General features: G+C 40.9%; 1 protein-coding gene across 15 annotated transcripts in view; it reads left to right on the top strand.

The window, feature by feature from the left end:
• Positions 1–19909, top strand: part of Mast2 (microtubule associated serine/threonine kinase 2) — a 115349-nt gene that overhangs the window by 85964 nt on the left and 9476 nt on the right. For 10 of the 15 annotated variants that reach the window (XM_075946959.1, XM_075946945.1, XM_075946944.1 and 7 more), the window contains 11 exons: positions 1913–1988; positions 3371–3391; positions 6500–6578; positions 8854–9008; positions 10435–10510; positions 12842–13051; positions 16289–16390; positions 16928–17060; positions 17783–17844; positions 18502–18587; positions 19003–19211. In XM_075946959.1, the coding sequence (XP_075803074.1) occupies positions 1913–1988; positions 3371–3391; positions 6500–6578; positions 8854–9008; positions 10435–10510; positions 12842–13051; positions 16289–16390; positions 16928–17060; positions 17783–17844; positions 18502–18587; positions 19003–19211 (1209 nt within the window). The remainder of the gene's footprint in view (positions 1–1912; positions 1989–3370; positions 3392–6499; positions 6579–8853; positions 9009–10434; positions 10511–12841; positions 13052–16288; positions 16391–16927; positions 17061–17782; positions 17845–18501; positions 18588–19002; positions 19212–19909) is intronic. The other 5 variants (XM_075946954.1, XM_075946953.1, XM_075946952.1 and 2 more) reach the window with 1 other exon arrangement.

The following is a 19909-nucleotide window of genomic DNA, read 5'->3' as shown; positions in this document are numbered from 1 at the left end:
TTATCTCATTTGTTAATTTATTTGAGCAGTATGGACTAGTAGGTATTCATATTTTAGTCTGAATCCTATTTATATCTGTTTAAGTTGTTCTAGCTATGGCCATTGAAAAGAAGTCCCTTCATTTGGTTCCTGTTCTCCTATGAAACACTCCCAATGGTGCTGTTTTGTTTCTGATTTCACTTTGTAGTTGATTTGTGACTTCCTTGCCTTCTAACACTATGAAATACTCCCTGCTCATCTGTGTTTCTTATCTCAGTCTTAGAGTCAGCTATTTCTTCAAGAGACTTAAATTCATTGTGGAGGGGAGGGTAGTATAGAAGCAAAGACCTGAGTGACAGCTTTGCTATCAGTGCCGTCTTTCTTAGCTGACGGGTTGGATATAGCTTTGTTCTGTGCACATCTGTAAATAGTCCTAAGCAGACATCTGTATTTATTCGACACATGAGTTCTTCCTGATGTTTCCAACTCTAATCCACTATGATATGATGGATCACTCCCATTTGCTCTCTTTGCTGATCTATAGATTTCCTTTTCAACAGTGAGAAACCTAGCTCCGACCATCTGCCATTCGAATATTTAATTATTCGTTTACAGTACACACATATGGTAATGCCAGAATTGTTCATCTGTTTCCTCTAGGAAACAACTTTTGTCACTGAAATTCAGAACTTCCATTTGCCTTTAGTCTTATAGATTCCATTTCTAAAGTTTCTTATGTCAACAGTTTTTCCTCCACTCCTTCAGTGACATTCCTTTATGCATTTGTTTTGTTTGGGGTTTTTGTTGTTGTTGTTGATTTTTGGGGGGTTGGTGGGCTTGGTGTTGTTGTTTTGGGGGGGGGTCTTTGGTTTTGGTTTTTTGGGCAGAGAGGTGATTTCAAGACAGGGTTTCACTGTCAAAGCCATGGCTGTCTGGAAACACACTGTACACCAGGCTGACCTCAAACCCAGAAATCTAACTGTCTTTGCCTCCCAACTGCTGAGATTAAAGGTATATGCCGCCACCACCTGGTGCTTTATGCGTTTGTAATGTGGTTAGATTCTCTTTATTTCTTGGCATCATCTGACATTTGCTTATCTTACTTGACTCATTGGCAGCCCATAGTCTCAGCTACTTGGAAGGCTATGGCAGGAGGATCACTGAAGCTCAAGAGTTTTAGGCCATTTTAGGTATCGTAGTAAGACACACACACTTCACTTCAAAAATCAAAATGTCAAGTTGTGAGTAAATTTCAGGCTGATGGAAAAGGACTGAGAGTTCAAAGACAACCTGGGCTTCTGTCTCAAAATGCCAGTACTAGCATAAAAGGAAAACACATTACTTTGTTCAAAGGTTCTGAGTTTATTAGTTAGGAAGTTAACAGATCCACATGAAAATTAATTGAGTAAATGGTAATTGAGAAGGTTGCTATGCTTTTCAGACCTCAGCGTTTGGATTTCCAAGACATTTTATTGGTATGCTTCTATCCTGAATTCCTTCCAGAGAACTTCTGTTTTCCCTTAAAGTGTGTACATTTCTGCTTAGCCCCTTGGATGCAGGGTTCAAAGATACATGTGCAAGTAACATTTTGGTTAGGCATCCTGTTGTCTTTACAGAGATATTTAAACTTCTGAAATACTGTAAATTAACCTTTTCCTGGGAGGGCAGGAAGTATATAAATTGCTGCTGCATCTATAATGGGTGTCAGAGAGATATAGGTTGTCACAGGCATCTTGAGAGCAAGAGAGAAAAATCTTTGGCCCATCAAGCTTTTATAAAGAGTCATAAACTGATGATGAGAAAATAATTAGATATACTAACTTAATACAAGAGGAAGGTTTCTTATCTGAAAATTACACCATTTACACCCCATCCTCACCTCTCACCCACAAAGCAAGCCTCACAGGGGTTTCTTTTTCTTTTTCCACCACAGGTAACAGTCCCTTGGACAGCCCCCGAAATTTCTCTCCAAATGCTCCTGCTCACTTTTCCTTTGTTCCTGCCCGTAGGTAAGTTGCTTGAGAGCCTCCTCTGATTGGCATATGTGCTGCTTTTTTGTTTGTTTGTTTGTTTGTTTGTTTCTCTGTGTAGTCCTGGTTGTCCTGGAACTTGTTCTATAGAGCAAGCTAGTCTTGAACTCAGAGAACTGCCTGCCTCCTGAGTGCTGGAGTTAAAGGCGTCACCACCACTACCTAGTCAAGGAAGTAGTCTTTAAAGTAGAAATGCTCTTACGTCCAAAGCTGGGGCTTTATTATTTTTTAATGGACTTTCCCATTTAAAACTAAAGACTAACTCTAACAACAACTCAAAACCAAACAAGCAAACAAACCCCCTAATTTAAAACAAAATCCCACAAACTTGAACTTTGGCTAAGAGAGAATCTTAGAATACATTCTGAAAAGAAACCACGTGTACATAGAGTCTTAGCAAAAGGTCTGAAGAGACTCTGTTAGCTTAGACTTCTCCAGAGGCCACTTAATGTGGTCTAACAATGGGTGAAGCTGTCAGAGTTGCTAGGAGAGGCCAGAGACAATACTCTATCACTTGCAAACAAGAGAGAAATGGGATGTATCAAATCATTCCAAACTCAGATGATAAGTAAACCTGTATTCTTTCTGTACCCACACTTGAGCTCCCAGATCAAAGCTGAGATTTATGATCCTTACATTTGGAAGGCAAAGACAAAGTAGATCACTGTATAAGGCAGCCTATATCCTCTGTGTAGTGAGTTCTGAGCCAGCCAGGGCTACATACGAGACCCTGATTTTAAAAAAAAAAAAAAGAAAAAAGAATAAAAACAACAAAGCTGAGAAGAAAGGTATGTCAGGTCCTTGTAGCTTCTTGGAACTAGATGGAGATACAAGGTAAGAATGTTACTTTGGATTCTTCCTGTGATCGGAGCACATTTTCTTATCTATCTGAGGCTAACTCAATTAAGGTTTAATGAATGATATGGAGTATATTCTTAGGGCTCAGTGCCTTGTTTTTAGGAATGTGTAGAATTAATCTTTTTCTGTTCTGCAAATACACAGTCACTTTGAAATCAAAACTTGAACTATATAATTATAATCTTGAATGAGGACAAAAAGCAAGGAGTTTTGATGGCTGATAGTTCAAGGACTTGGCCATTTGGCAAGCACACACATCAGCCAGGAGGCAGTGGTGCATGTCTTTAATCCCAGCACTCAGGAGAATTCGAAGCTAGCCTAGTCTACAGATTTGAGTTCCAGGGTAGCCAGGGGTACACAGCGAAACCTTGTCTCGGGTGTGTTGATGAGGGAGGGGGTTACTCTCTTAAAAGGTGTAGCAGAGAACTGAGGCTGTAGCTCAGGTGGTAGAGGACTTGTTTAATATCCATAAAATACCACATGTGTACATCTTTTCACTACAGCCATGGCCACAGAGCAGACAGGTAATAACGGGTGTGATGGGATCATGGGATGGGCTACTGCTGTGCATGGCCAGTCAGTGTAGCTTGTGATTTCTGTGTTTGTTGGGGGAACTGGTTGTGATGATTTCTTTTCTGAATGTGGTTGTGAACATTAAGCCTTTCTGGTAAAGAGGCCATATGGGATTTCAGTGCTACCTGTTGGAACTCAAGACTCAGAAGGCTCATAGTTGGAGGCAAAATTTGCTGAATAATTTCCAAATTTTCAAGTCTAGGGACAAGTCGCCTTCATTCTCACTTCCTCAGACTTCCCGTGAGATGAGCAGGGGAAGCAGACATCCAGTGATCACATCTAATACTGACTTTGGTCCCTGCTCTTTAGTATATATAGAGTAGAAGCTGTCTTGCAAGTGGTTTCCTTTTTCTGTAGAGCAGTGGTTCTCAACCTTCCCTTTAATACAGTTCTGCATGTTGTGATGACCCCAAACCATAAAATTATTTTCATTGTTACTTCATAACTGTAATTTTGATACTGTTAGGAATCATAATGTATATATTTGTGTTTCCAGTGGTCTTAGATGACCCCTGTGAAGGGTATTTTTCAACTTCCAAAGGAGTTGGAATTCACAGGTTGAGAACTGCTAATCTAATAAAGGATTGAAAATCACCTGTGAAAAAACAAATGACAAGGTCACAGGAAATCTTTCCCTGCTTTATACTTGACTAATCTTTGTCGAGTTCTTTTTTTTCCCCTGAACTTGATTGGCTTTCTTATAGACCACCCAGGACCCATCAAAGAAGTAAGAAAGAACATCATGTTTATCACCTTTCTGGATACTGTTTTGCCTCAGAGACGGAGTTCCAGCAGAATTCTAATTTCCATGAGCTGTCTGTCTGAGTAGCATGAAATTTGAATCCTGTGCATGTGGCATGAACCTCCAACTTTTCCCTTTACAAATCATGGTAGAAAAGCTAAATAATATTGGTGAGAATTCAGAGGAATACTTGAAAAAGAAAAGCTCACTGGGCGGTAGTGGCGCATGCCTTTAATTCCAGCACTCAGGACGCAGAGGCAGGTGGATCTCTGTGAGTTCAAGGCCAGCCTGGTCTACAGAGCTAGTTCCAGGTCAGACTCCAGAGCTACAGAGAAACCCTGTGTCGAAAAACTAAAAAAGAAAAAGTTCTGCCAATATTTCTTTCTGTTTTCCTCTTTTTTAATCTATCCCCTGCTATAACAGAGACCTTGAACAAATAGACAAATCTATGCAAATTGTAATCGGAGCTTAACTTCTAAAGATCCTCTGTTGTTGATGTTTTAAAATTCTGTAAGTCAGGGCTGGAGGAATGTCTTAGTGGTTAACGGCACTAGCTGCCCTTCCTGAAGATCTAGAAGTACCCACATGGTTTTCTCTCAACCTTAGTAATTCCAGGCCCAGGTTAGCTGAAACCCTCTTCGGGTCTTTATGGGGACCACACAAATATAGTTTACTGACATACACACAGGCAAAACATCTTTACACATAAAAATGAATAAAATTAAAAAATATCCAGTGCATGGTAGCAGAGATGTTTTTATTTAGCTTCAACTTAGGAAGGATATGCCACCAAGCTCCAAAGAAAGAATATTTTAGGGCTGACAAGATGGCTGAGTACATTATGGTACTTCTATCAAATCTGACAACATGAGTTCAGTCTTTGGCACCCACATAATAGAAGGGGAGCGCCAACTCCACGAGTTGTCTTTTGATTTTCATATGTTCACCCCTTGTAAATGATCTTTGGTATTCCCTAGGCCGGTGGATTGACTGAAGTGGACACTGTTTGAGTCTAAAGTGAATATCCATCCAATAGTAAATAGTTACCGGCTCCCTAGGACCCATGTAGAATATTTTCCAAAGAGCAATAATAACCTTGTAAAAGAATAGGGAAGTAACTGTTGGCTGTTTATGACTTTGGGGAAGACTTCCCTCTGTTTTCAGAAGGATGCCCCTAATGCTCTCAACACAAGGAACCACAGTTCTGTGCTTTACTGTCATGGAGGAAAGTTAAGCAGGTATCTGACCTGCAGCTTTTATAACATGGATGCGTGATTATTTGTCTGGATGGTGGAATATGGCATAAAGTAATCTTTTTTAATGCTATTTATTTATCAGGTGCGCACGCACACATGCATTATAGAGTGCAAATGGAGGTCAGAGAATAGTACTTATCTCCTTATCATGGGTCCCTGGAATCAAACTCATCTCATCAAGGCTGGTGGCCAGTATCTTCACCAACCGTGTAATATACATTCCTTTTTTTAAAAAAAGTTTTGTTATTGTTGAGACAAGGTCTCACTTTATCGTCCAGGCTGGCCTAGAACTTGCTGTGTAGACCAGACTGCTTCAACTTGCAGAGATTCTCCTGCCTCTGCCTCCTAGATGCTGGCATTAGAGGTGTACACTGCCATACCTGCCTTTAAAAAAAGTCTTTTTATGAACCATCAAGATGACTCAACCAAGTGTAGGTGCTTGTTGCCAAGCCTGATGACACTTTTGATAGCTGGGCCCTGCATGGTAAAAACAGAGAACCTATACCTGCACATTTTCCTCTTACCTCCATATACATGCTATGTCATATAGGTGCCCACACACATATGGACATTCATGCACACAACAGAAGCTAAAATATAATTTTTAAAAAAGCTTTAAATTTATGTGTGTGCTCACGCATGTGTGCGCACATTCTCTCATGTGCATGGATAAAACTGTGAAGGTCAGAGGGCAACTTGTAGGATCTTCTTCCAGTATATGGGCACTGGGTTCAAACTTAGGTTGTCAGGCTTGGTGGCAAACACCTTTACCTACTGAATTATCTAAATAACCCATAACTAATACTCTTATTCAAAGTTGTAGACTCTGTAGTTTTGGTAGCTATCTCTGAAATAAAAGTCACATAGCAAGTCCCATATAATAGAGAGGTATGAGAACTCATGCTAGACAGACAATGTGCTTGTATTGTGAGACAGTGAATTAACTGCCTAAAAATGCTAATGTGCACAAACAGGTAGACCCTGATGCTCAGAGTGGGACTCTTTAGGAACTTTATAATATTCCTTTTGTTTGTTTGTTTGTTTGTTTGTTTTTTATGTAGGACTGATGGACGGCGCTGGTCTTTGGCCTCTCTGCCTTCTTCAGGATATGGAACCAATACTCCTAGCTCCACTGTTTCAGTAAGTAGGCAGAGCAATAACCATACCTTCTTCACTCTGGAAATAATTCCTTATAGGTCCATCTAGTCCTGCAAAAATATACTCAGCTTTTCTTCTAAACTCAGCAAGATTTTCTTGAGGATAAGAGAGGATGTTTTGAGGGAAAGAGCCCTGGTAACTTTCACAGCCATAGTTATATTTATAAGGCCTTTGGAGGGATTAGCCAGTTCTCTCCCTAGTGCACTCAGAGAAGAGCTCGCTCTCTGCCATGAGATCAGTTGTGGCAGCTACTAATCATGGTTCCCAGGCCTCTCCCCATCTTACTTCTAGGATTACAATCAAGAATCTTTTCTTCCCATTTCCCAAAGGCTTACTAGCCTTCATCATTCATTGTTAAAACCTTTCAAGAAGGTTATTTGTTATCTCAGTTTGTTATGTCAACAAAAAGCTGGACCTGTCTCTAAAAAGTTTCAGATTTATACAATAGCCCCCTCCAGTATGCTTATTGTATGTACAGCTGATCCTGAAATGCATCTTCCTCTTGGAGCAACTGGAACGACAAAGCTGACAGATTTTGTCAGCAAAGCACCACATAGTGTTTTAGGATTTGCAGAGCATAAACTTGATGACCCCCCAGCCCTGTTTCTTCTATCAGTCTTTAGGTCTTTTCTGCTTGGTTTATCTATAGTCATGAATCACAAGCAAGAAAAAGTACTTAGTTTTTCCATTGGCCTATAAGTCACTATTAATCCAGAGCTCTTATTGGTATTTGGCAGTTAAGCTTAAGATTTTTTTTCCCTAATAAACACCACTTTTCATAATATTTTGCTCAAACATTATTTTGTAAACCCTAAGGGAGAGTCTTATTTATGTGTCTTTGTGTATATATGTAGCACATAAGTATTTCTGTTCATTCAACTTTAATAGATCAACCTACTACTCCAGTTTATTAGGATACTTACCACACCAAACATACACACACATACATACACTTTGAGATAGCATCTTAATCTCACCATGTAGTCTAGGCTGGCTTCAAGTTTTCAGCCTCCTGAGTGCTACAATTACAAACATGTCCCACCACATTCAGCTATTGAAATAATTGAAAATATCAGTTTTGTGTGCTATAACTTGTTTTGCCCACTAGATTCTTATTAGATGCAGCTGAGTGGGTATTATATTTGCAACTTAGATACAAATTAAAACTCTATGAAAACCACACTAACTATTTACAATTCCATGCATTAGGGGATAAAGAGATGGCTCAGTCATTCTCTTGCACAGGATCTGGGTTCAGTTTTCAGAGCCAACATGGCAGTTCACAGCTGCCTGTACTTTCAGTTTCCAGGGGATCCAACACCCCCTTCTGAGCTCATGCATATATGAGTGCGCGCGCACACACACACACATAGAGGCATACACACAAAATTAGTATTTTTTTTAAACTTCATGCATTATAACATTTCATGAGAGAGGCTTGTACTATTGGCCCAGACAGAGCTCATTTATCACTGGATGACCCTACAAATGTAGTTTCCTCAGTTGGTACTGAAGCTTGAACACTAAATAGATTCAGGTGGTTGAACCCCAAGCCCTTGATTGATTGGTATGTGAAAATTGGACCAGTAATGTCTGACTTCCCTGTTCTCTGGGCCAGTCTTGCTAAGTAAAGAAAGAGCTTTGGAATTTTGTGATTTGCTGCAGAGTGCCTATATCTGTGGAATTTCCACCATAGCACCGGCTTGTTCCCTCAGATGCTCCGATGTAAATGGTGGGCCCTTGTCAGAAATTCTTAAGTATTAAGCCGTGTTGAGAACTTGAGATTTTTTTTTCATACTAAGTTCAATATTTAAGTCTGGATCCAAAAGCAGATTTCTTTCCCACTGGATTACCTTGATTTGTAGAGTCCCTGGCATCCTACCACAGTGCAGTCTTCCTAACCTTAGCAGACTATTTCTCCTCTGAATAACAAGCAACTACAGGAAGCATTGCTGCTGTCCCCGGGGCCAGGGTTATGAAAGAGAAAACAAGGGGGTACCTTTGTTTACCTAGAATATTTATGGAGCAGAAAGCGTGATTGGTTAATTACTATTCAAACTAGCTAGAAACTTTCTTTAAGGCAAAGAGTTTCATATAGAAAAATCTGCTTTTTACTTACCCAATTTGTTGCATTGCTGCTGAGATCTGACCCCTGGACCATAGTATAGTGCCACAAGCATTCTTAAAATACTGGACTGTTTCTCCAGATCCCTTGCATGTGTCTTTAATGCTGGTGGGGTTTGCTTATATTTTCTAGTCATCATGCTCCTCACAAGAAAAGCTTCATCAGTTGCCTTTCCAGCCTACAGCTGATGAGCTGCACTTTCTGACAAAGCATTTTAGCACAGAGAGTGTACCAGATGAGGAGGGACGGCAGTCTCCAGCCTTGCGGCCCCGCTCCCGCAGCCTCAGGTAAGGGCTACTCTTCCCTACTGCTCTAGTCCCTATAGGCTCCTGCATGGTGCAGGGTTCAGCACGCATGTATCCCACAAAGAGCCATGATGGTAAATGCCTTAGGCTCTGCAGTCAGCTCATGTCTACCAAACTGAGTCACTTTACTGTTCAGTACAGGTAAGTTCCTCGGGTTGCTTCCTTAAAGCTTTATTTACAAAAAGATCACAGCCATAGCTTGCTGACTCTGGTCAGACACAGCCAAAACTTTAGTGAGTCAAGTACAGTAACACTCAATTATTTTGGTGTCAAGTACAAGGTAGCTGGCTCTCTTTTTACCCTCCAAACTACATTCAGCAAAGGAGGATCATGATACCAGAAAATGAGCATGGCTTTTAATCATTAAGTTCAGGTTTTCTTGGGTTCCTGGAAAATGATGAATTCACTGAAGCACAGGTTGGAATTCCAGAGGAACTGTACCTCCCAGGAAGAATCCCATCAGGTAACGTTGATACTGCAAGTGACAGGGAATCATTGCCTAGGTCACAAAGACATAATTCAGACTCACAGATTGAAAATGTGACTGGGGTGTAAATGTAAAAGATCAAGAATACAATGAGAGTGTGGATCCCAGGGATTTTCCTGATTTCATAAAGGAACAACTCTCAGGGACTATGGGTACCTTATAAGCCAATTGAGATTGTGAGGACCATAGTGATATTCAGGGAAGTCCCTAAACAAAACAAGGCCAAAGGACAGTTCTAAACGTAATCCAGCTGACAACTGAGCTCAAGTGTCTAGGCACTAAACTGGATATCCAGCTGTTTGACTTAAGATTTGAAATGTTTCAGGAGACATGAACAAAATATGCTAGATAGAAAGATACAGGTTGCTATAAAAACTAATTAAAGGCTGAAAAATCGCTGTCTATTTTCAAAAAAAGACTTAGACTTAGGACTCATGGCAGCTTTTACATCCTCTAGGTTGGACAGTCAAGGTAGCCCACTGGCTGTAGCTTGTTTTAGAAATAAAAAAGGTATATGCAGTCTTGGGTTGCTTATTTGATTTGATACCTAGGACACGTGTGCTTATCCCACTAAGCAAAGCTATAAGGACAGGGAGTCCTTCTCTGAAAGAGGTTATCCTAGGGAAGCCAATCATAGATTGACTGACAAGTGAACTTCCCTCTTCTCAGCCATGGCAAGGAGCAGTGTGAAAGCTATACCTCTTGCAGGAAAGTAGCCTATTTCCACATAATATCACTTTAAAAATATAAACAGATGTGCTAGGAGCTCTACAAATAAAGGAAACCTGGAACTTAGTTCTTATTAATGTAAGAGTATGTGAGATACTGAAGACAGTTGGAACTCAGGGCCTTCAGAGATTGCCATATTTCTCCTTAATGTTTCTGTGATACTAAAATAATAATTGCTTCTTTCTTATTCAGTCCTGGGCGGTCCCCAGTTTCTTTCGACAGTGAAATAATAATGATGAATCATGTGTACAAAGAAAGATTCCCCAAGGTAAGGATTTGTTTTAAAGTAGAAAATAATATCCAAGGATGGCTACTGATAGCCAACCCAGCAGGAAGACCCCAGAGTGAGTGCGGAAGCAGTGAGAAAGATCACCAGCTTTAGAGGCATCTAGAGGGGCAGAGGTCTTTACTGAAAGAGTTTGTTTGTCCACTCCAGAGCAGTGGCGAGTGGAGCTTGCTAACATTTCTGTTAGCATTTTCAAAATGGAAAGGAAGATTGGTCCTGTCCAAAGATAGTTGGGAAATAATATTTACACTTCTGCTGCAAACCTCCTTGAGTTCAGAACCAGGATACCACTGGGCCTGTCTCCACCTACCCTTCCCCTATTCTCCTTTATTTTCTTTAAATTTGCCTGTTTGTGTTTTTTGTTGTTAAGGGGTTTGTTTTGTTTTTTGAGTCAGTCTCACTTTGTAGCAGGAACTATTGATATTTAACCCAGGCTAACCTCAAACTCAATCCTGCTCCAGCGTTGGAGTGAATTTGCAATTCTGATCAAAGACTACTTGCTGTATACTCATACACTGTATAATCATATACTTCTGAGGATAGACTTGTTCCTACAGAAAGCAATTAGCCTTGTATTAGTCAGAGTTCTCTAGAATAACATAATCTCTCTATATAAAAATAGGATTTATGGGTTGAGCAGCGGTGGTGCATGCCTTTAATCCCAGCACTCAGGAATCAGAGGCAGATCAGATTTCTCTGAGTTCGAGCCCAACCTGGTCTACAGAGTGAGTTTTAGGACAGCTAGAGCTCCAAAGAGAAATCGTGTCTCAAAAAACAAAGAAAAGAAAAGGAATGTATTAGACTGATTTACAGCTCATCCAACAATGGCCGCCTATGAACAGAAGGTCCAGTAATTAAGTGGCTGTTCAGTCCACAGGGCTAGATATCTTAGTTGGTTTTTAGCATACACCAGAATCCCAAGGAAGTAGACTCTGGTGCCAGTGAAGGAATGGACTTGCTAGCAAGAACAAGAACAAACAGACCAAGAAAAAAAAAAGGTGTCTATTACATAGGTTTCCAGCAGAAGGTATGGCTCAGATTAGAGGTGGGCCTTCCCACATCAAAAGATCTGGATTAAAAGTGTATATTTCCACCTCAGAGATCCAGGTTAGAAGTAGATCCTCCCACTTCAAATGATTTAATTAAGCAAAACTCCTCACAGGTGTGCCCAACCTTTTTTGGGTTTCAGTAAATTCTAGATGACAACCAAAATAGCAATCAGAAGCCTATCCGAGAGATAATAGGGGGCTGAGGTGCTCAGGCCTCCTTCATCCTCTCTCTGTCCAGGCCTCCCTGGATTGTCTGTTCGTTTATATCTGGGGTACATGCTTCCTGCTGCTCTCAGAAGTCCTTCTCTTAAGCTGTTTAGTCCCTTGCATACACATGACAGCTGAGGAAGATGACAAAAATGCTTCCTGCTTTTCTTTCTTGACATGTACCGGTGAAACCTTGTAACAAGAACCCAGACCATCTGCATTTGTCTCTACTCCACTTTTCTGCAAGATTGTGGACAGATTATTTAACTTCACTGAGCTTCATTTGCCTCATTGACTACTCATAATAATAGAATCCTATTAGAAATACTCAGTAATATAAGCTGTTAGTTATTCTGTTTAATCTGTTTCCTCTGATCTCCATGTGGTAGCCTTGAAGTAGACAGAAGAATAAGAACAAAAAAAGAGCAGGAAAACAGCTATGAAGCCATGTTGTTGTGCTTTATAATAAAATTCCAGAGTGTGCAGTGTTGAGAAATGTATCTCGAATATCTCATCCTCTTTGTACTGAGATACACATTTACACCTGTACACATGCTACACGTACTTTTGTGTCAGAAATCACCCAGTGACAAAGACATCAAATTCTAGAACAGTTAGGAGCCCAAGAGAGCTCTAAACCAGACCTCCATTCTTTGCTCGGGAGGAAAGAGAACTTTTGTTTCCCAGGAAGCAAAATTGTCTGGGGATTGGTGATGCTTGATTGAGATAAGGAGCAACAGTAACTCTGGGCCAACCCCAGAGAATGTGTAATAAAGTCAATGGTATGAAATACGGCCAGTAAGAGACTAGCAAACCTGTGTGTTTACAGAATACTGGAAATCTTGCATTACAGGGTATGGCAAGAGACAGGTAAACCAAAATCATAGAGGGCCTTGAAGGTGTTGGGGCAAAGTTACCTGTAGTGACCTCTTCATGCCTTCTCTCATTAGGTTTCCCAAGGTAGCATGAGGAAATAAGGCACACAAAATCCCATCCTTCAGCATTTGCTGCAGCTAAGCTGGGACTGGAAGGGAATTATCATCTCTTTTGTTCCCAGGCCACTGCACAAATGGAAGAGCGCCTAGCCGAATTCATTTCCTGTAACACTCCAGACAATGTGTTGCCCTTGGCAGATGGCGCCCTGAGCTTTATTCACCATCAGGTGATTGAGATGGCCCGAGACTGCCTGGATAAATCTCGGAGTGGCCTCATTACATCACACTATTTCTACGAACTTCAAGAGAATTTGGAAAAGCTTCTGCAAGATGTAAGTATATTAATGTAGGGACTGATGAAACTTCCACAAGGTAATCTCAGGAATTAGCAGTGAGCCCACTCTTCTCAGCTGCTGGCCACCACCAGGTCTCCTTGCAAGTGTTTAGGAACTTCCAGATTTGGTGCTGATGAGCTCATATCCCTTTGTAGGCCTCTCCATCACTAAAAGAAGCCTGCTTGGTTTCAGAGGAACTCAGTTCCATGAATGAAAGTTTTTCTTTCTTTTTTCTTACATAATTTATTATTTTTATTTTATTTGCATTGGTATTTTGCCTTCATGTATGTCTTGCAAAGGATGTCAGATCTTAGAGTTACAAACAGTTGTTAGCTGCATTATGGGTGCTGGGAATTGAACCCAGGTTTTCTGGAAGAACAGTCAGTACTCTTAATTGCTGAGCCATCTCTCCAGACCGCCTGTGTGTGGTTTTCTAAAACCAGAGCTATTACTCTGCCTTAAACTCCAACATTGGCAGTTGGAGTCTACCAGTACCAACTAACTTTTTTACCAAAAGCAAAAAGTGCAGCCGAGGTTGACCAGATGTGATGACCCACAGGTAAGATTCAAATCTACATAATCCACATGTGCCTTCTGTAATTTCTCTTCAGTCTAAGCCAGTTCTCTCTCAACCTCAGCTGATAATTCCCAGGGACTATTTAAGACCTTGTCACCACTTACAGTTTTTTTGAAATGAATTAGGTCATCAGGACCTACCCCAATAGTGCGCTGTATATGGGAAATGTCTCCTAGCAATCTTCGGAAGTAATTAAGAGTCTACAATCGAAGTCTTCTAATTTGCTCCTTTTGGGGCCTAATTTTTTAAACCTATTTTATAACTTAAATAATTAATAGAATCTTCTCTTTGTATTTTTTTCAGGAGCAATTTGTAATCCCCAACAAGTCAAAATGTTCTTTGCTTCTTCAAACATTCTTTGTAAAATATCTACATTTGAATCAGATAGTAAAATGTCGTCCAAGTAATAGTAAACTATAAATTCAAGAAATTGCTTGCTTATCATTTCCAATGGCTGACTTACAAAATGCTAGCACAGGGTGGGGCTATTTACATTCCCTCTGGGAGAACCTTCCATTGATATCTCTTAGCAGGCTGAGAATTATAAGTAAGCAATGTGATGGCAAATTTTTCTGCCTTATAAAGGTATAATGAGGAAACAATCTTTTAAATCATAGCTTTAAGAGGCAGTACTTTAGGCAGTAGAGAAGGCAAAGGAATGCCAGACTGTTGAGAGCCCACTGGTTGAATTCACCTTCTTAACAGCTCTTAAGTCTGTTACCATTCTCCATTTTCCAGATTTCTTTTTAACAACAAATACAGGAGAATTCCAAGGGCTGGTTGGTTCTTCAATATGCTGAGCATTTAATTGCTCCTGTACCAACTGTTCTAAAGCCTGCAGTTTCTCTGTTGTTAAAGACTAGTGTGTAACTCATACAGGTTTGTGTGTCAACCATTTTAAAGGTAAAGCTGTTGGTGCCTTTGGAAGATTAGCAGCTGTTGTGCCCTGTTCTTGTACAACCTGAATGGTTGGTGACTGTTCTTTACAATATCTTGTAATATTTTTCTTAGAAACATACATTAATTTATGGTTTGTTTCTAAGATTGGGGAATGTTAATCTGAGCATTCCATTGCTATAACAAATCACATCCCTACAAATTTATTGCTTTGTTAGCCACATAGGGCTTTAATATTCCTCTCTGTTCTTCTGATCCTATACATCTGACTCAGTTTGTGCTCTGCTTTGTCTGAGATAAACTTCCAATCCCTAAAAACTGAATATTTATGTCTTAAGAGGCAAATTTTGATGCCAAGATTCTGATGAAATTATTGTTACATCCACACCTGTGTCTACCAGACCTTTGTTCGTATTTTTAATTTTGGTCTTTGTTCATTTAGAGAAATTTGCCAAAATATCTGCTTTATTGTTTCTCCTAAAGTTTTTTGTTCTCTCTTCTATATCTGTTCTATTATCCAGAGCAATGTGGTTTCTTAAAGTAGGCATTAGGTTCATTAATTGCTTTTGAAAGGAAATTTGTGTAAGATGGTAGGAAACTATTGAACTGAATTTGGCACTGGGGCCTGTAGGAGGCCCCTCACACAGTCTCCCAATGGCAAAGGATTATCTTTAATATTCCTCGTTGACCTACATTCAATAGTCCAATGCCTTCCTTTGCCACACCTGCATAATCCAGAAGGGAGGGATGTTTTAAATGAATTATTCTTAGAAAAAACATTGTTTCTAGGAATGCCCTGTCTACAATCCCTTTTTTAGATGACCTTGTTTTTCCACAGTTGTAACATTTGACATTTTGGGTTTTCCTCAAACCTCTGGAAATAACTTTCCTATCTATATATCATGCTTACGAGATTCTATATATTTTTTATACTTATTTATTATGTATACAATATTCTGTCTGTGTGCATGCCTTCAGGCCAGAAGAGGGCACCAGACCTCATTACAGATGGTTGTGAGCCACCATGTGGTTGCTGGGAATTGAACTCAGGACCTTTGGAAGAGCAGACAATGCTCTTACCCTCTGAGCCATATCTCCAGCCCGAGATTCTATATTAATTGTATCTTAAATCCATTCCTCCAAAGGTGCTGACCTTGCCTTTAACGGCCTAATCATTCTTTTGCATAAAGAATCGGCATTCTCAAAAGCCAAAGATTCAATTATTATTTGTGTCGCTTTCTAATTTGGTAACATTCTGTTTACTGCTGATATCACTCTTTGTAGAAAGTCCATGAATGCTTCCTTTTGGCCCTGTATAACTTTAGTAAATGACTCAATTTTCTTTCCTATTTCCCCATTTCTGTTCCAAGCATTCAAAGGGTGTGGTCATCATATATGGTTTGCCTTTCTATAGTAGCCTAATCTCCAAGAAGTTGACATTACATAAATCCCACCTAAATTAGTTATCTTATCATTTAATCATTCCATTTTTAAACTATCTAGCATATTATCATACAGAGAACCAAATCCCTCCACTGTAATGTTTTTGTCCAATTACCAGATTTCTTCCAACTCTTATTTACGAGGCTCTTGCAATAGAGGAGAGAAATTCAGTGCAGACTGTGTCTCAAAGAATTTGCTGTTGACCCTTCATCATACAGTTCCATATTTCTTCCTGTAGTTAGCTCTGTGCAGTCTGGTCCTGTTTAACCCATCCCACAGTAGGATAATTGTGTAAGCAACCTTTATTTTCTGTGTAGGCTCACGAGCGCTCAGAGAGCTCAGATGTATCCTTTGTGATACAGCTGGTAAAAAAGTTGATGATTGTCATTGCCCGCCCAGCTCGTCTCCTGGAATGCCTGGTGAGTCAACTTGGTTGATGTATAAGTGGGGAATAGGGAATGTAATGGAAGTGTCTTGCCAACAACAACAACAACAACAAAAACTGGCAGTACCATTAACATTTCTATTGGTGATTATTTTTTAAAATATGATTTGCAAGCACGGCGCGGGGGGGAGGCAGCAGTAAGAACTATTAATCTTGCGTATCCCCATGCTAAATCAGCTATGATTGAGTATATTCCAGCAGGGCTCCAGGCTGACCACCTGAACATACTGGCAAATAGAATCCAACTTGTAACGAGTGACTAGGCTAAACTGTCTTAAAGTCAAAGGCTCTTGCGCTTATTTCTAAGAAGACTACACTATGCTTAGAAAACCATCTAGAGGTGACCTATAAGACAGCTTTGTTCTGTGATCTGTAACTCCTGTTTCTGGATGTTTAGGGACCAGTGTATATGCTTGAATTTCTTTCCCTATGATATGTGCTTTAATGCCAAGAAAGGCAGCAGCATGCACTTGTATCTCTCCCCACTGACCACCTCTTTTCTCTGCTACAGGAATTTGACCCTGAAGAATTCTATCACCTGTTAGAAGCAGCTGAGGGTCATGCCAAAGAGGGACATGGAATTAAATGTGACATTCCCCGCTACATTGTTAGCCAGCTGGGCCTCACACGGGATCCCTTAGAGGGTGAGCATGCTTAGTGGCTATAAAGAAGAGATTTAGCATAGACATGAACATAACATGACCCTCAGGAGATGCTGTGATCTCTGCCATTACAGAGCCTTTCCTTTGGAATCACTGTTCATATTTGCCTGTTGTATCCTAGACAACCTTCCCTTAGGCCCAGCTAGGTTGGATTTAGAGCCTCAGATCAAACAGGGTCAATAAGGAAGGACTATGATCAACATTTTAAAAAATGATCACCTTTCTACATACTTCCCTCTCCTACTGGCCACCTAACAAGCTTTGTCCAGTTTTGCTAAAGAGCTTAGCTCTGTTCTTCTGGATTTCATGATGAGCCCCTGTTTGAACCTTGGCTTCCCTGTCCTGCTCTGCAGTTCTACCCCTATCTGCTTGCTTTCCTGCCCCAGTAAGTTAAATAGTCTTGGCCTAAACGATGGGTACTAGAAGCCTCCCTTCATTAGGCCCTGTTATCCAGGAAATGCCCCAAGTTGGAGAGAAGCTTCTCTAGACTGTGCCAGGCCATGTGAGTGGCACTGACCTTCTAGAAATAGCAGAGTAATAACACTTGCCTTATTTACTGATGATAGAACCACAGAACTAGGTTTACGTTTCCGGCTGTTACAGTATCAATACCTGTCTCACATGCGTGTGTTGTGTGATCTGAGGTTGTTGCCGAAGTGTCTATCACTGCTATGCAGTTTCCTCTGCTCTCCTTGCTGTTTCAGAGATGGCCCAGCTGAGCAGCTATGACAGTCCTGATACTCCAGAGACAGATGATTCAGTGGAGGTATGGATCTTGAGCTTCTGCTGCAATCTTGGAGACTGAGCTCTGTGAAGCCCTATAAATTTGCTTTAAAAGAATATCTGGGCCAGGCAGTGGTGGCGCATGCCTTAATCCCAGCACTTGGGAGGCAGAGGCAGGCAGATCTCTGTGAGTTCGAGACCAGCCTGGTCTACAAGAGCTAGTTCCAGGACAAGCTCCAAACCACAGAGAAACCCTGTCTCGAAAAACAAACAAACAAACAAAAAAAGAATATCTGGGAACTAGAGCGATATCTCAGCAGTTAAGAGCACTTACTGCTCTTCCAGAGGACCCGGGTTCAATTCCCAGCACACGTACATTGGTGACTCAACAACCAACTATAATTAGTTCTAGGAGATCAGTACCCTCCTCTGACCTCCACAGATACAGTCAAACATACATACATGTGGACAAATACTCATACACATAAACAACAATAATAAATTTAAAATGTAAGTCTTTAACAATAAAAGGAACAGCTAAAGGGATGGGTCGTTGGTGCTTCCAACAGTGAGAAGTCAAAGGTTTCTGAGAAAGAATAGGCAGGAGCTGCGTGGGTGCTCAGCTGAGACTGGGTACATGGCTTCCCCAAGCATATATGCTCTGAAGAGCACACCGATTTCCTTTTCCTTTGTCTTCCAGGGTCGTGGGGCATCTCTGCCAAGCAAAAAGACTCCCTCTGAAGAGGACTTTGAAACCATTAAGCTCATCAGCAATGGCGCCTATGGGTAAAGGCATGGGTTAGATTGTGACCAGGACTAAATCAGCCCTTGGTCTCTTCCTTCTGAAAGTGTATGATTCCCAATCCCCTGGGGAAAAGATGCCCCAAGGTGGACCCATTCCCTCCTTGAATTCTGGAATGTCAAGAGTTCAGTTTCCTCTGGCATCTGAACATTGGCTCTTTCCCCGGGCCACCTGTCTTGGTAGCACTCCTCTGAGTTCTGGAAACATTGAACTGGGTCCTCAGGACCTCCTCTGCCAGGAAATTGAAGAGTTAATTGGGCCAGAAGCCCAGATTCTTCTTAGGAGTAAGCATATCCTCAAGATTTTTGTTGTTTTGTGCACTTACGTGGGATGAAGAGGCAGTTTGGGGTTATGGAATGTACAGTTGAGGGGCTGGGCTGGGCTGGCTGTCTTCCTCAGGGCCGTCTTTCTGGTGCGGCACAAGTCCACTCGACAACGCTTTGCTATGAAGAAGATTAATAAGCAGAACCTGATCCTACGGAACCAGATCCAACAAGCATTTGTGGAGCGCGACATACTGACGTTCGCTGAAAACCCCTTCGTGGTCAGCATGTTCTGCTCCTTTGAGACCAAGCGTCACTTATGCATGGTGATGGAATATGTTGAAGGTACTGTGGGAGCGTGGCCTGTGTGGAAGTCAGAGTGTAGTGTGAGCCTTTGGCCTAAATAAGAACCAGCTTCTTTGTCCAGTAGTGAAGCTTTAGGCTCCAGCTTTCAAGACCTCTTTCAATTTCTGCTTAGGAACTCTTAAGACCACTGGCCACAGTGAGCACATAGCTCCACAGTTAGAAAGGTGGATAGATGTAGTAACCCAGCTACTAGAGAGTCTACTTCCCAAATTCTATGTAGACAGGGATAGAGGCTTTAGATAGCAGCCACAGAAGCCCAAAATAGGGCTCTGCAAAGATTGCCCCTGCTGATAACTTGTGAAGGGGCCATCCTAACTAAGACTAGTCATATAGTCTAGAAATAGACTAGAACAACAATGTAGGCAGAGCTTGGAGAGGGGCAGGCAGTAGCTTTGCAGTGGCCCTTTCTCTGACCTTCACTCTGTACAGCTACAAACATATCTTCCCTAAGGCTTAAAGCTGAACTTGAACAAAGCCATGCTTTTACTTCAGTGGGTGTTTATTGGAGGTTTAAATGTTACTTTAGTCAGAAACAAACATACACATATGTTTTAGCAGATACATTTGGTGAGTACAGTATTCGCATCCTACAAAACTTAGTGTTATGCCTGCAAGTCTTTATGAAGGTATGAAGGCTTGGAGTCTTTCCTTCTGTCACCTAAATCCATTTCCTGCTT

This window comes from Microtus pennsylvanicus, chromosome 13 (assembly GCF_037038515.1).
Source record: "Microtus pennsylvanicus isolate mMicPen1 chromosome 13, mMicPen1.hap1, whole genome shotgun sequence".
Lineage (NCBI taxonomy): Eukaryota > Metazoa > Chordata > Mammalia > Rodentia > Cricetidae > Microtus > Microtus pennsylvanicus.
Note: the sequence above shows the minus strand (reverse complement) of the source record. Positions and strands in the feature narration are given on the sequence as shown.